This window comes from Bubalus kerabau, chromosome 4, assembly GCF_029407905.1.
Source record: "Bubalus kerabau isolate K-KA32 ecotype Philippines breed swamp buffalo chromosome 4, PCC_UOA_SB_1v2, whole genome shotgun sequence".
In the NCBI taxonomy this organism is placed as follows: domain Eukaryota; kingdom Metazoa; phylum Chordata; class Mammalia; order Artiodactyla; family Bovidae; genus Bubalus; species Bubalus kerabau.
Window position 1 is genome coordinate 72,361,755 of NC_073627.1, and position 15,627 is coordinate 72,377,381.

General features: G+C 37.8%; 1 protein-coding gene across 5 annotated transcripts in view; it reads right to left on the reverse strand.

The window, feature by feature from the left end:
- The window catches only part of GLRA3 (glycine receptor alpha 3), a 152,646-nt gene that overhangs the window by 37,646 nt on the left and 99,373 nt on the right, over positions 1–15,627 (reverse strand). For all 5 annotated transcript variants that reach the window (XM_055577690.1, XM_055577689.1, XM_055577686.1 and 2 more), the window contains 2 exons: positions 8,685–8,822; positions 3,099–3,313 (listed from right to left, as the gene is read on the reverse strand). In XM_055577690.1, the coding sequence (XP_055433665.1) occupies positions 3,099–3,313; positions 8,685–8,822 (353 nt within the window). The remainder of the gene's footprint in view (positions 1–3,098; positions 3,314–8,684; positions 8,823–15,627) is intronic.

The following is a 15,627-nucleotide window of genomic DNA, read 5'->3' on the forward strand; positions in this document are numbered from 1 at the left end:
ATTTTCTACTTTGACTTTTACTTGACATATTTCCAAGCTCCTTCTTATCTACAGGAGATGTACTGGCACAGAGCCTGACAAAACACTCGGTGATGATCATAAATTAGTGATTTATCATTTCTTCCTCCCACATCTGATAATCCCCTATTGTTTTCCTGAATTTAATTTTGCTTTCCTCCTTGCTAGATTTTGTCAGTAGGAGAATGGTGGATGTTTCCATGGCAAGATTTTCAGGCATCTGAGGGTTCTTTTGTGAGGGTGAGAATAGCAGATCTTAAGGGGTATGGCTTCACACTTCTATTCCTAAATCCAGTGTGAGCCCTTGCCCTTTGCCTTTCCAAATCACAATATCAGGAGTGCATTTTTTTAAGAGACATTCTACCCTTTTGAATGATCTCATTCAATAGGAAAATTTTTGTTTGCTCTCAGACTTCAGCGTATGCCATCCTGAATTCCAATGTACATAACTGCTGCACATAACCTGTGCCTTAAATATCACAAAGGCTAAGATAATTACTAACTCTTAAGATATCTGTTTGCTAATCAATTCTTTTTTATGGGTCAAGAATAAATCTGCTATCATACTTCCAGTGTCTCTATGATCTGAGAGATAGACTTTGTATACATCTATGTATGTAATGTAACTGACTTCATACTTGAAAATTTACTCCTTCCCTGAGATCATGATGAAATTAATGCCTTTAAAAAAATTTCTTGAGAAAAAGAATGAAGTCATCTCAGACCTTTCTTCCTTTAAAAAAAAAGAAAAACCTCATGTCTCCATTCTGTTTCTTTTTAATTTCTTTCTTTATTTATTTCTGCTTCACCCACTCACCCCTTCATGCTCTCCTAATTCTACCTTAATCTCTTTATCCAGATGTGTTTATGCTGTGCCTCATAGAATCTGTAGTTTCCTTAAACAGATCATTAAGTACCCCCACTTTCTGGATAAAAACTTATGGAATGAATGAGCTTTCATTTCTGTTTAGCTCAGTGAGGAAAATCAATGAGTAAACTGGTAATTTCATTTACAAATCGACTATGGAACTTCAACTATTACTCAGAGCCCTTGAGACATTTATACGTGTATAAATAAGCACCTAATATTATAAGCAGATTTACAGTTTTCACTTGGACAATATTTTATAAAACACTAGTTGATATGGATTATTTTGAAAATACAATTATATGTTAATAAAAGTAAACCTTATTTTGAAAGACAACCATTCAGTCTTAGCAAGGCAGAGTGAGCATTGCTAAATATTAATTCTTTCAATAGTAAGTAACATTTTTAATGATAAAATATTCTGCCATCAACTTTTACTTATTTAGATATTTAACTGAATAAATTAGTCAGAGATGCAATTCATAGTAAGGGGTAAAGGAAGCCATGACAGCAGATTTATAATTTACTTGGCATGGTGGGAAAATAGCATCAAGAAAAGTTAATATGATTTTTTTTACATTAATGTACATCATTGTAATGAAAAGAATAGTGGAGCTTGTTGGAGGCCAGACAGGATTACTTTATTTAGATAGTAGAAATTTCTTTCTTAGAAACCATTTAGGCAAAGAAAATAATTTTCTGTTGCTGTGCTGCTAAATGGATAAAAAGGACTTCTATGTTTTATTTCACCACATCTTAAAAAAAGACAGTACTGGGTCTTTTACAAACCTCATACAGGAATAGTTTTATTTTAATTCTGGCCGCTCAGCACAGACTGAAATATTATGTATTAGATAAGTTTTTCTTTTTATTGACCTATGGCTGCTCAAAAGCCAAAGCAAACACACGTACAAAAAAGTAAACACTGTATTTGGCCCAGGGTGTAAGACTACGGGCATTTTCATACAATACTTGTGGGAGTATAATTGCTATAAATTTTTCTCAAGGGAAATCTGGCAATACAGATCAATGCATACAGCTATCAGTGCAACAATTCCAGTTCTAAGAATTAATACTAAGAAAATAATACAAAATGCATGTAGAGTTATATATTCATGTATCTATATGTGTGTGTACACACTTGCACATATATATTCATGTATATAACAATTATATAAATGTTCACTATTTTTTTAGTCCTAATAGAGAGTGCATAGATTGTTATGACACATCTATACAGTGGAGTCATATACTGCCGTTTACTCTATAGATTTAACTTACATGCAAGTTTGATATACTTCTAAATATTTAAAAATCTATAGATAATAAATTCTATCAAGCATAAGAGTATTATTGATGTTTAAATAATTGGGGGTCATAACACAAACTATGGATAAGAGATATCATTGTTTGGTAGAATTTTTTCCTTCACCTATGTCTCTGTTTTATAATTTTTTTCTGCCTCGATTATATATTACTTTAAAAACTGGTGATGAATACAGATCTTCCTCAGTTTATGATGGGGTTACATCCAGATAATCCCACTGTAGGTTGAAAATAACCTTAAGTGGAAAAAGCATTTAATACACCTAACCTATGAACGTCATAGCTTAAGCCAGCCTACCTGAAACATGATCAGAACACTTAGTGGGCAAAATCATCAAACTCAAAGCCTGTGTGCTCAGACGCTCAGTCGTGTCTGACTCTTCGCGATGCCATGGACTGTAACCCACCAGGCTCCTCTGTCCTTGGGATTCTCCAGACAAGAATACTGGAATGAGTTGCAATTTCCTCCTACATGGGATCTTCCCAACATTTTATAATAAAGTATTGACTATTTCATGTAACTTATTGAATACTGTACTGTCAGTAAAAAAACAGAATGGCTGTCTGGGTACAGAAGGGTTGTGAGTGTATCCACTGTTTATTCCCCTGATCACATGGCTGGTGGGTGCTGTAGATGCCATAACCCAGCATCCTGAGAGCAGATACCATGCAACACTGGCCCAGGAAAAGATCAAAATTCAAGGCTGGAGGTGTGGTTTCTGCTGAATGCTTGTCACTGTCACACCATACAAAAGTCCAAAAAATTTAAGTCGAACTGTCATAAATCAGAGACCAACTGTAAATACACTGAAAAAGATCTGGCAAAAATAATGCCACATATACAAATGAGCACACGCATGAGTGTCTGCCCTTTCAGGGCACTCACCTTTGGTAAGGAAGCCCGTGATCCTGAACTCTGTGTGGTCATGGTCAACACAGTGGTTATTCCCAAGGCTACCCGGGCCGGGGCAGCATCCATGTTGATCCAGAAGGAAACCCAGGAGAGAATGACAATCAGGAGGCTTGGAATGTACATCTGGATCAGATAGTAGCCCATTTGTCGTTCAAGATGGAATCGCACTTCTATACATGTAAACTTTCCTGATTGGTTGCAAAATAAATGCAACAATTGGTAAAAACAGGTCTTCACTATTGCATCAAAGGTCACAATGTTGCTTTCATAATAATTTTGCCTTAAACATTATAATGTTATAATGAAATGGGGTCCTAAGTCATATATGCAAATTGGTTTCTGAAAAAAATTTTTTTATGTTTATGTTGGCATCTAGAAGCAATGTAATAGAAATGTGCTATTTCAGGAATAATATATAAAATTATTACTTCACATTTTATTAGCACTTCTTAGTTGTCTAGGTACTAAAAAGTCTATTACTTCCCGTGACTCATGTCTGCTTTTGTACCTTCTTTTAAACACTGTACCTTGAGATTCTAGCCAGGATAATTAGGCAAAAAAATAAAAGGCATTTAGATTGAAAAGTAAGTAGCAAAACTATCTCTGTAAGCAGAAGCCATTAACTTTGTATTTAGAAAATCCTAAAAAACCCATTAAAAATCGATTTGAGCAGAAAAGCTCATCGAGGTTACAAGATACACTACCAGTACAGAAAAAGCAATTATGTTTCTGTACACTAGCAATGAATAATCCAAAAATTAAATTGAGAAAACAATTCCATTTAGATAAGAACCAAATAAAATAAAATATTTAGAAATAAAGTTAACAAAAAGTGCAAAACTTATACAATAAAAAATAACAAAACAGTTGAATAAAATTAAAGAAGATTATAAAAAAAGGTCATCGTGTAGCCATTAATCAGAAGACTTATATGGTTAAAACTGCAATATTTCCCATCTTGATTTACAAGTTTATTGCAATTTCTATCAAAATCCTACCTGGTTTTTATGTAGAAATTGACAGGCTGATCTTAAAATTAGTATGAAAATGCAAGTGAAGTCGCTCAGTCGTGTCCGACTCTTTGCGACCCCGTGGACTGTACCCCGCCAAGCTCCTCTGTCCATGGGATTCTCCGGCAAGAATACTGGAGTGGGTTGCCATTTCCTTCTCCAGGGTAAAATGCAAGGGACCTACAATAGCCAAAAATAGCCTTGAGGGGAAAAAAGAACAAATTTGGTGAAGTCACACTTTGTAATTTCAAGACATGCTGCAAATTTACAATAATCACAAACCGTGGTACTGTGGAGAAAGGAATGGCAAACCACTTCAGTATTCTTGCCTTGAGAACCACATCAACAGTATGAGAAGGCAAAATGATAGGATACCGAAAGAGGAACTCCCCAGGTCGGTAGGTGCCCAGTAGGCTACTGGAGATCAGTGGAGAAATAACTCCAGAAAGAATGAAGAGACAGAGCCAAAGCAAAAACAACACCCAGCTGTGGATGTGACTGGTGATAGAAGCAAGGTCCGATGCTGTAAAGAGCAATATTGCATAGGAACCTGGAATGTTAGGTCCATGAATCAAGGCAAATTGGAAGTGCTCAAACAGAAGATGGCAAGAGTGAACATCGACATTCTAGGAATCAGCGAACTAAATTGGACTGGAATGGGTGAATTTAACTCAGATGACCATTATATCTACTACTGTGGGCAGGAATCCCTCAGAAGAAATGGAGTGGCCATCATGGTCAACAAAAGAGTCAGAAATGCAGTACTTGGATGCAATCTCAAAAACAACAGAATGATCTCGGTTCATTTCCAAGGCAAATCATTCAATATCACTGTAATCCAAGTCTATGCCTCAACCAGTAACACTGAGAAAGCTGAAGTTGAATGGGTCTATGAAGACCTACAAGACCTTTGAGAACTAACACCCAAAAAAGATGTCCTTTTCATTATAGGGGACAGGAATGCAAAAGTAGGCAGTCAAGAAACACCTGGGGTAAGAGGCAAATTTGGCCTTGGAATACAGAATGAAGCAGGGCAAAGGCTAATAGAGTTTTGCCAAGAGAACGCACTGGTCATAACAAACACCCTCTTCCAACAACACAAGAGAAGACTCTACACATGGACATCACCAGATGGGAAATCATATTGATTATATTCTTTGCAGCCAAAAATGGAGACGCTCTATACAGACAGCAAAAATAAGACCGGGAGCTGACTGTGGCTCAGATCATGAACTCCTTATTGCCAAATTCAGACCTAAATTGAAGAAAGTAGGGAAAACCACTAGACTATTCAGGTATGACCTAAATCAAATCCCTTATGATTATACAGTGGAAGTGAGAAATAGATTTAAGGGACTAGATCTGATAAATTGAGTGCCTGATGAACTACGGATGGAGGTTCATGACACTGTACAGAAGACAGGGATCAAGACCATCCCCATGGAAAAGAAATGCAAAAAAGCAAAATGGCTGCCTGGGGAGGCCTTACAAACAGCTGTGAAAAGAAGAGAAGCGAAAAGCAAAGGAGAAAAGGAAAGATACAAGCATCTGAATGCAGAGTTCCAAAGAATAGCAAGGAGAGATAAGAAAGCCTTCCTCAGAGATGAATGCAAAGAAATAGAGGAAAAAAAACAGAATGGGAAAGACTAGAGATCTCTTCAAGAAAATTACAGATACCAAGGGAACATTTCATGCAAAGATGGGCTCGATAAAGGACAGAAATGGTATGGACCTATCAGAAGCAGAAGATATTAAGAAGAGGTGGCAAGAATACACAGAACTGTACAAAAAAGATCTTCATGACCCAGATAATCAAGATGGTGTGATCACTCACCTAGAGCCAGACATCCTGGAATGTGAAGTCAAGTGGGCCTTAGGAATCATCGCTACAAACAAAGCTAGTAGAGGTGATGGAATTCCAGTTGAGCTATTTCAAATTCTGAAAGATGATGCTGTGAAAGTGCTGCACTCAATATGCCAACAAATTGGAAAACTCAGCAGTGGCCACAGGACTGGAAATGGTCAGTTTTCATTCCAATCCCAAAGAAAAGCAATGCCAAAGAATGCTCAAACTACCGCACAATTGCACTCATCTCACATGCTAGTAAAGTAATGCTCAAAATTCTCCAAGCCAGGCTTCAGCAATACATGAACTGTGAACTTCCAGATGTTCAAGCTGGTTTTAGGAAAAGCAGAGGAACCAGAGATCAAATTGCCAACATCTGCTGGATCATCGAAAAAGCAAGAGAGTTCCAGAAAAACATCTATTTCTGCTTTATTGATTATGCCAAAGCCTTTGACTGTGTGGATCACAATAAACTGTGGAAAATTCTGAAAGAGATGGGAATACCAGACCACCTGACCTGCCTCTTGAGAAACCTATTTGCAGGTCAGGAAGCAACAGTTAGAACTGGACATGGAACAGCAGACTGATTCCAAATAGGAAAAGGAGTACATCAAGGCTGTATATTGTCACCCTGCTTATTTAACTTTTATGCAGAGTACATCATGAGAAACGCTGGGCTGGAAGAAGCACAAGCTGGAATTAAGATTGCCGGGAGAAATATCAATAACCTCAGATATGCAGATGACACCACCCTTATGGCAGAAGTGAAAAGGCACTAAAAAGCCTCTTGATGAAAGTGAAAGAGGAGAGTAAAAAAGTGGGCTTAAAGCTCAACATTCAGAAAACGAAGATCATGGCATCTGGTCCCATCACTTCATGGGAAATAGATGGGGAAACAGGGGAAACAGTGTCAGCCTTTATTTTGGGGGACTCCAAAATCACTGCAGATGGGGATTGCAGCCATGAAATGAAAAGACGCTTAACTCCTTGGAAGGAAAGTTATGACCAACCTAGATAGCATATTGAAAAACAGAGACATTACTTTGCCAACAAAGATCCGTCTAGTCAAGGCTATGGTTTTTCCAGTGGTCACGTATGGATGTGAGAGTTGGACTGTGAAGAAAGCTGAGCACCGAAGAATTAATGTTTTTGAACTGTGGTGTTGGAGAAGACTCTTGAGAGTCCCTTGGACTGCAAGGAGATCCAACCAGTCCATCCTAAAGGAGATCGATCTTGGGTGTTCTTTGGAAGGAATGATGCTAAAGCTGGAACCACCTCATGTGAAAAGTTGACTCATTGGAAAAGACTCTGATGCTGGGAGGGATTGGGGGCAGGAGGAGAAGGGGACGACAGAGGATGAGATGGCTGAATGGCATCACCAACTTGATGGACGTGAGTTGGAATAAACTCCGGAAGTTGGTGATGGACAGGGAGGCCTGGCATGCTGGAATTCATGGGGTTGCAAAGATTCGGACAGGACTGAGTGACTGAACTGAACTGAACTGAACTGTGGTAGTGTTATAAGTAAAGAGGTACAGATCAATGGAATAAAATTGAAAGTCAAGAAATGATCATTTATGGTCAATTGATTTTTAAAAAAGGATTAAGACTATTCAATAGGGAAAGAATGATCTCTTTAATAAATGGTACAGGGCTTACTGGTGGCTCAGTGGATAAAAATCCACCTGCCAATGAAGAAGACAGGGGTTCAATCCCCAATCCTGGAAGATCCCACATGCTGTGGAGCAACTAAACCCACACAGCATAGCCAAAAATAAATAAGTAAAATTATGTTTTTAAAAAAGAAACTAAAGTAAAATAAAAAATAAATGGTACAGGAAAAACTTTGCTTTGTGGAACTTTCTGGAATTTTTTTTCCAAATATTTTCATTCCCAGTTGGTTGTATCTTTGGATATGAGCCCGTGGATATGGAGGACTGGCTATACAATGAAAGTCAGGTAACATTTCTGGAAGTGTTGAGCCCGAAAGGAATCACAGTTACTCTAAGGATGTTAGTGGAAGGGCATTCACTCACCACATGGGAGAAATATGTCAAATGTGGGCAGTTTAAAGGAACTTGTAAGAGTAGGTTAGGAGTTAGAATAGATATTACGGGAATATCCCATGCCAATTGAGAAAAGTGAACAGATAGCATGAATGTACAAGTTTTGCAGTCCTTGATGTTGATAACTGCATCTGATACTTATCCTCAAAGGTAACAGGCTACTGCATCAGTGTGAGTGGTAAGTGCTTAGTAAATATCTTGAAATGCATGACATTATGGCCAAAATAAAAAGTTAGGCAAAAGAAGCCTTCAAAAAAATGTATCTCTTTCCTTTTGTTAGCAAACACAATGTTTATGACCCAGGGAAAGTTAAAAAGTACATTTTACTGCTCACATAGAAATTAAAGGAACTTTTTTGAAAAGAGCATTATTATTTAACTATAGGTGTTTCAAAAAGAGAAATTATTTAAATATAATGGAATTCCAAGCATTTCTTTTGTTCCATACAAACTAATTATATAGCAACATGCAATGAGTCAAAACTTCTGCAAATTTCAAAGATGTCCATTTTCTGCTCGATGACTATAAATAGCATTCAGCTATAAACTGCTGAAATAATTAGCCTAGCACTATAAGAAGCATCTGGATAGCATATAACTACAAGTCATAAGTGTAATAAAGAACACTGAACCCCTACCTGTGTTGTAATGTTTAGTGCAGTATCGTAAATCTTTCTCTTCTTTCAACAGAAACTGGGGTAAAGTGAGTCCTTCTGCCACTTGTACAGGTGCCTCATCTTGCCATTCAAATATGAGATCATTCATTGTGTACCCAACTAGACAAAACATAATAAAAATATTTAGACTGTAACAGGGCATTCAAAGATGAGAAATTGTAACAAATCACTTGTAGATTTCCCATAGAATGAGAAGACAAAATAGTGTCATCTTAACTCTATTGACTGAGCTATGCATTGCACAATTTCAGGTTATGAAGTCTATTCATATGAAATGTTTATCAAATAACATAAGAAAATGTAGTGAGCTAATAAGTACAGCATATACATCCTTTCCTTAGGATAGGCAGATACTGCATTCACTCAATGATTCATTTTGGTTCCAATACACTAGGTCTCCCTCACCTTTTCTCAAAGTATTCAGGGCCCTTTCAAACAAAAGCTGAAATTGTCACTGGTTAGGAAATGATCTGAACTATAACATCCAGGGAGGGAATGTACAGTGCTTTCTTGGTTTAATCATTAACTGCTTTCGCTTATCACATCTGCTTCTCTGTCCCGAGTCCCAAAGTAGACAAAGGGTATTTTAGATAGAAATGTTTGCCATCCAGTGTACAAAAAAATACACAAGTTTGTGGAGAGATTAAACTCTTGTACATGCAATGAGTCAATTAAGAACAGAATTAAATAATGTATTTTGTAGTTAGCCGGCAAATTTTAGTAAATTAAAATGTCCTCTGTCTGTAGAAAGAAAAGAAAATGAAAGTGAAGTCACTCAGTTGTGTCCAGCTCTTTGCGATCCCATGGACTGTAGCCCACCAGGCTTCTCCGTCCATGGAATTTTCCAGGCAAGAGTACTAGAGTGGGTTGCCATTTCCTTCTCCAAGGGATCTTCCTGACCCAGGGATCAAAGGGATTGAACCCAGGTCTCCTGCAGTGCAGGCAGATTCTTTAGCAACTGAGCCACCAGGGAAGCCCTCTGTCTATAGTAGTGGTATCTTTTTCTTCCCTGTGAGTGAGAAGCTGTTGAAATGCACACATGAAGGCTGTTGCAGAGAAGGAGTCAATGTGAAATGCAACCTGTGGGGAAAGACGATTGCCAGCATTCACAATGGCCCTGGAGGTAGGGCTCTGAACTAAGTCAGTCAGTTCAGTTCAGTCACTTAGTCATGTCCAACTCTTTGCAACACCATGAACTGGAGCACGCCAGGCTTTCCTGTCCATCACCAACTCCCAGAGCATGCTCAAACTCATGTCCATTGGTCGGTGATGCCATCCAACCATCTCATCCTCTGTCATCCCCTTAGCCTCCTGCCTTCAATCTTTCCCAGCATCAGGGTCTTTTCCAATGAGTAAGTTCTTCCCATCATCTGGCCAAAGTATTGGAGCTTCAGCTTCAGCATCAGTCCTTCCAAAGAATATTCATGACTGACTTCCTTTAGGATTGACTGGTTTGATCTCCTTGAAGTACAAGGGACTCTCATGAGTCTTCTCCAACACTACAGTTCAAAAGCATCAGTTCTTCAGTGCTCAGCTTTCTTTATAGTCCAACTGTCAAATCCATACATGACTACTGGAAAAAACACAGCTTTGCACAGATGGACCTTTGTTGGCAAAGTAATGTCTCTGCTTTTTAATATGCTGTCTAGGTTGGTCATAGCTTTTCTTCCAAGGAGTAAGTGTCTTTTAATTTCATGACTGCAGCCACCATCTGCAGTGATTTTGGAGCCCAAAAAATTCTCCAAGCAGGCTTCAAAAGTATGTGGACCGTGAACTTCCAGATGTTCAAGCTGGATTTAGAAAAGGCAGAGGAACTATGACTTGACTTGACTTGACTATGAGGGCTATTCCATTTCTTCTAAGGGATCTTGCTGCAGTCGTAGATATTATGGTCATCTGAGTTAAATTTGTCCATTCCAGTCCATTTTAGTTCACTGATTCCTAAAACGTCGATGTTCATTCTTGCCATCTCCTATTTGACACCACTTCCAATTTACCTTGATTCACGGACCTAACATCCCAGGTTCCTATGCAATATTGTTCTTTACAGCATCAGACTTTACTCCCATCACCAGTCACATCAACAGCTGGGTGTTGTTTTTGCTTTGGCTCTGTCTCTTCATTCTTTCTGGAGTTATTTCTCCACTCTTCTCCAGTAGCATATTGGGCACCTACTGACCTGGAAGTTCATCTTTCAGTGTCCTATCTTTTTGCATTTTCATACTCTTCATGGGGTTTTCAAGGCAAAAATACTGAAGTGGTTTGCCATTCCCTTCTCGAACTAAGTCAAGGGGTCAGAAAAAGGAAGCAAAAGCTCTAGGTGAATGAAAACAGCAAACACGAGAAACTCCCAAACAAATTCTCTGCTAGTTAATGTTGTAGACAGGAGGCTGTGTGTGTGATAATAGTAGAAATAGCTGGTGATGCACAGATTAGACTGAACAGAGCAATGTGTCTGGAAGGAAACTGATCACCCTCCCTCCTCCCACAATACCTGGAGTGGGACGTCCCTGAAAGAGCTGAATCACATCCAGCTGTGGTGGTGGCAACTGGAGCCTGACACCTACCCCACTCACCTGGGCCGTGTGCACCCCTCACAGCATCCACTCCACTGGACATGGGGAAGGTGGTACCAAGGGCGTCTGTGGTGAGAGAGTCTGTGTAGACTGTCTGGGATCCTACTATCAAACATTGAGCAGCAGCTGCTGCCATGTGATAGCTTATTATGGAGCAAGTGTGATTTGGTAGAGGTTGTCAAGTCCTCTAGATTGAGGGGGACACACATAAATTCTGGTTCCCGAACACATATGAGAACCTGCAGGACTGTCTTCCAGATGATTGGACTTAGCACAGCAAAGACTCGTTTACACTGGGATATATTTCATTAAATCCTGCAATGAAGGATTTGGTGGATAATAATAGAAGGCTTTCAATTTTATTTGTAAGTCTCTTGATATAGCCATTGTAAATATCATTTCACCTAGAGAGAAAATAGATGCACATTTCTCAAGGATCAAGAATTAGCAAAATATGCCCTGATTCTCATCTATTTCTAGGTAAACAGGTACTTTATTCTTTCACACATGCAATCCCTAAGGACAAAATATGTGAGACATTTCCCAACTTAGATAAACGGAGAAATGAACTGAAACCCTGTTCTGTTTTTTACATTCTAAATTTTTCTTAGAGTCTTCTGTGAAAAGAAGGTAGCTCTCTGAAATTCACTCAAAGAGAAGCGTTAGTTAGTCTCTGATGCAGTTTATAGGCAACATACATAACTTGCTCTTATAATAATCATCCTCACTAGGTAACTTAATGCTTAGGTATATCCTAACCATGGAGCTTTCCAGGTGGCACAGTGGTAAAGAATCCACCTGTCAATAAAGGAGACACGAGAGACTTGGATTCGATCCTTGGGTCAGGAAGGTCCCCTGGAGAAGGAAATGGCAACCTGCTCCAGTATTCTTGCCTGGGAAATTCCATGGACAGAGAAGCCTGATGGGCTCTAATTCATGGGGTCGCAGAGTCAGACAGGACTGAGCACACTCTCCACATATCCTAATCAGAGTATGCTATTTCCTTAAACTATTTAAGTTTGAAATCAGAAGGAAAATAGTGAGATGGCAAGTTTGGGGAGGTAATACTTTTATTGAGTAATTTACTGGGTGTTCAAGGAAAATAACTGAATGGTAATTTTGCCTCAGTAAGCCTTCAAACGTAACTTTTAAAAGATCAATACTTTTCCACACAGTTCACAAGTGTTTTAGCATCCTTATGTTTTTGGCTGGCAGAACTTTATACAATTCTGGGAACTGCCAAGGTGAACAGACTGGCTAATGAGTTCAAGGCTGTGAGCTGAACTGCCTTGTATCATAGTGAGTTTCATAAGAAGAAATACTTTATTGAGGGAACAAAGACATTAACCCTACATTCAGCCAACAATCTCATAGGGGATTTGCAGGGAAGCATGGAAACAAATGACTCAGTGAAACCAAACACTTGTTTCTGCAACAAGTATTTATTGGGCACTGACAATATGTAAAAGCATCCTACTGGGGATGTTGAGCATATTACCAGGTACAAAGTAAGTGTCATGGGTGAGGTACAATGTGCTATGTGCATTCAGAAGAGGGATCTATGATATCCACGTAAACCTCATTTGAGTTGGACCTTGAAGAAAAGCAAGACCTGTATATAAAGAACATGAGAGAAAGTGAGACACTCATGCAAAGGAAATAGTATGATTGGTTGAAAGAAACCACAAACGTCCAAGGTTTATAATAGGAATATCAATAGAGCCAGTTTGTATGAAGAAGCATATGGAATGAAAAGATGAATTAATGTAAGATCATATAAAATTTAATCTCAAGGTTGAACGTTTGATTTTTTTAAAAAAATTCCCTGTGGGTAATGGTAACCAATTGGAATCTTTTGAGCAGGGGAGTGACGTGACAAAAACTGTGCTTTAGAAACATTACTCTAGTAGAATCTTTTCATGGGATGTACAAGATCCAAACCACTTTCATACTCATAAGACATTATCTGTCTTCTTCATTGTCTTGACATTTGCCCAGATGATAAAAAAAATAAATAAATAAGCAAAACTTCTAGTGTTTAGCATAGTTAAAAACAGCGGCACCAAATTATGCTAGTGGTTATTGTATTGTTTATGGCCACATCTTGCATTATAAACATTACCACTTTTATTTAAGGATGCCCTAAATCCTAGATAAAAACAGTAACAATCACCATCTCATTAAATTTTGACCCCTATGTCAATGTCCTTTTAATATTCTGTGTATCAAAATGGAAAGTATGGATAAAACACTCCAGCTGCACACTCTAAACACAATGGTTGTTTTAAGGAAAAGCACTGGTGTGACTGATTTGCAAGTAAGTCGGCTGGTTTTGCTTGAAATCCTATTTTTACTTGAAAAAATAAATGACTGGCAAACTGTGGTTATTAACCTAGAGGGATGGGGTGGGGAGGGAGGTGGGAAGGAGGCTTAACAGGGAGGGGATATAGGTATACCTACGGCCGATTCATGTTGATGTTTGGCAGAAACCAACACAATATTGTAAAGTAATTATCCTTCAATTAAAAATAAATAAATTTAATTATTAAAAGCTGTGGTTATTACAATTAGGTATATGACCAAAGATTTTCTTGAAAATAAAAGAAGCGAGTGAACCTCTCATGTTGAGGGAAACAGACACTATTTGTTGTCAGTGGTAGATTTTGAGCTTTTTATTCACCATTAGACTTTTGGTAAAATTGTTTTTCCATCCCCTAAAAAAATTTTTTTGATGAGCTCAATGGTGATATTAACAAATGTGACTTTTCAATATTGTATAATGTTATGTGTTAAAGTTTGGAATATCTGAATAACTCATTAAGCCACTGTTTTCCAAATGATCAAGGCATAATTTTAAAAATCATGCATATGGTAATGTCACTCTTTCCATACATCTGTAAAATAGATAGCAAATGGGAATTTGCCGTATGCCTCAGGAAACTCAAACAGAGGCTCTTTATCAATCTAGAGGCGTGGAGTGGGGAGGGAGATGGGAAGAAGGTTAAAAAGGGAGGCGACATATGTACACCTATGGCTGATTCATGCTGAGGTTTGACAGAAAACAACGAAATTTTGTAAAGCAATTATCCTTCAATAATAAATAAATCATGCATAGATAAGAGATCCATTTAATATTCAAGATGGACAAACATTTTAATTTACAAGAGTCTGAAGAGTTCATTACAAGTGTATAGCAAAATGATTCATACCAGTTTGAAAAATATATATGTATTTTTTCAGATTATTTTGCTGAATTTTACTGTACACTTGAAACTAATACAATGTTGTAAATCAGCTACACCTCAACAAAATGAATTCACTGCAGTGGTTTCCAATTTCACATTGCAACCAACCTTTAAGAAACTACCACCTCTAGAAACTAAAAGACTTTCCCCCATATTACAGAACTTTCTTCTTTTTAAAGGTTGAATAGTACCCCATTGTTATGTATATACTACATTTTATTTATCCATTCATCTGTCAATGGATATGTAAGTTGTCTCCACATCTTGGCTACTGTGAACAGTGCTGCAATGAACACAACAGTACTAGTATTTTTTCAAGATCCTGATTTTAACTTTTATAATAAATGTCCAGAAGTGAGATTACTGGATCATATGATAGTCTTATTTTTCATTGTTGCAACCCATGGATGAAGCTTGAAAATATTGTGTCAAGTGAAATAAGCCAGTCAGAGAAAGGCAAATAGGGCATGATTTCACATATATGCAGTATCTTAAATTATCATATTCATAGAATCAAAGAATGGAATGGTGATCGCCAGGGGCTGAGGAACGGAGAAATGAGAAAAATCAACAAGCATAAAGTTTTAGTCAAACAAGATGAATAAGCTCTAGACAACTGCTGTATGGCATTGTACTTATAGTCAACAATAATGTACATTTAAAAAATCTGTTAAAAAGCAAGATCTCATGCAAAGTGTTCTAAACACAATATAATACATTTTAAAAAGGTATATTTGCATTCTTGAGAAGGTAAAGAAAAAACTCTCATTCTTCCTCAATGTTTCTTCAGGAAGTCAGAGGTGATATTTTAGTAGACCATTTTGTCAAAATAGGGGGAAAATATAGAGATAACGGAAAATAAGAAGTTATAGAACTTTTCAGTTTCAAGTCTAAGTCACTGACACACAGCTATGCCTCAGTTCTTTGCTGACATAGAATGTGAGTAGAGTAGGCTTCTCTGACCATCTTAATAAATACTTTTCCTCAGTAAGTCTTTGCTGCTTATTTTTTCCATTGAACTTCTCTCTACCTGACAGTCATGTCTGACTCTTTGTGACCCCATGGACTCCATGGAATTCTCCA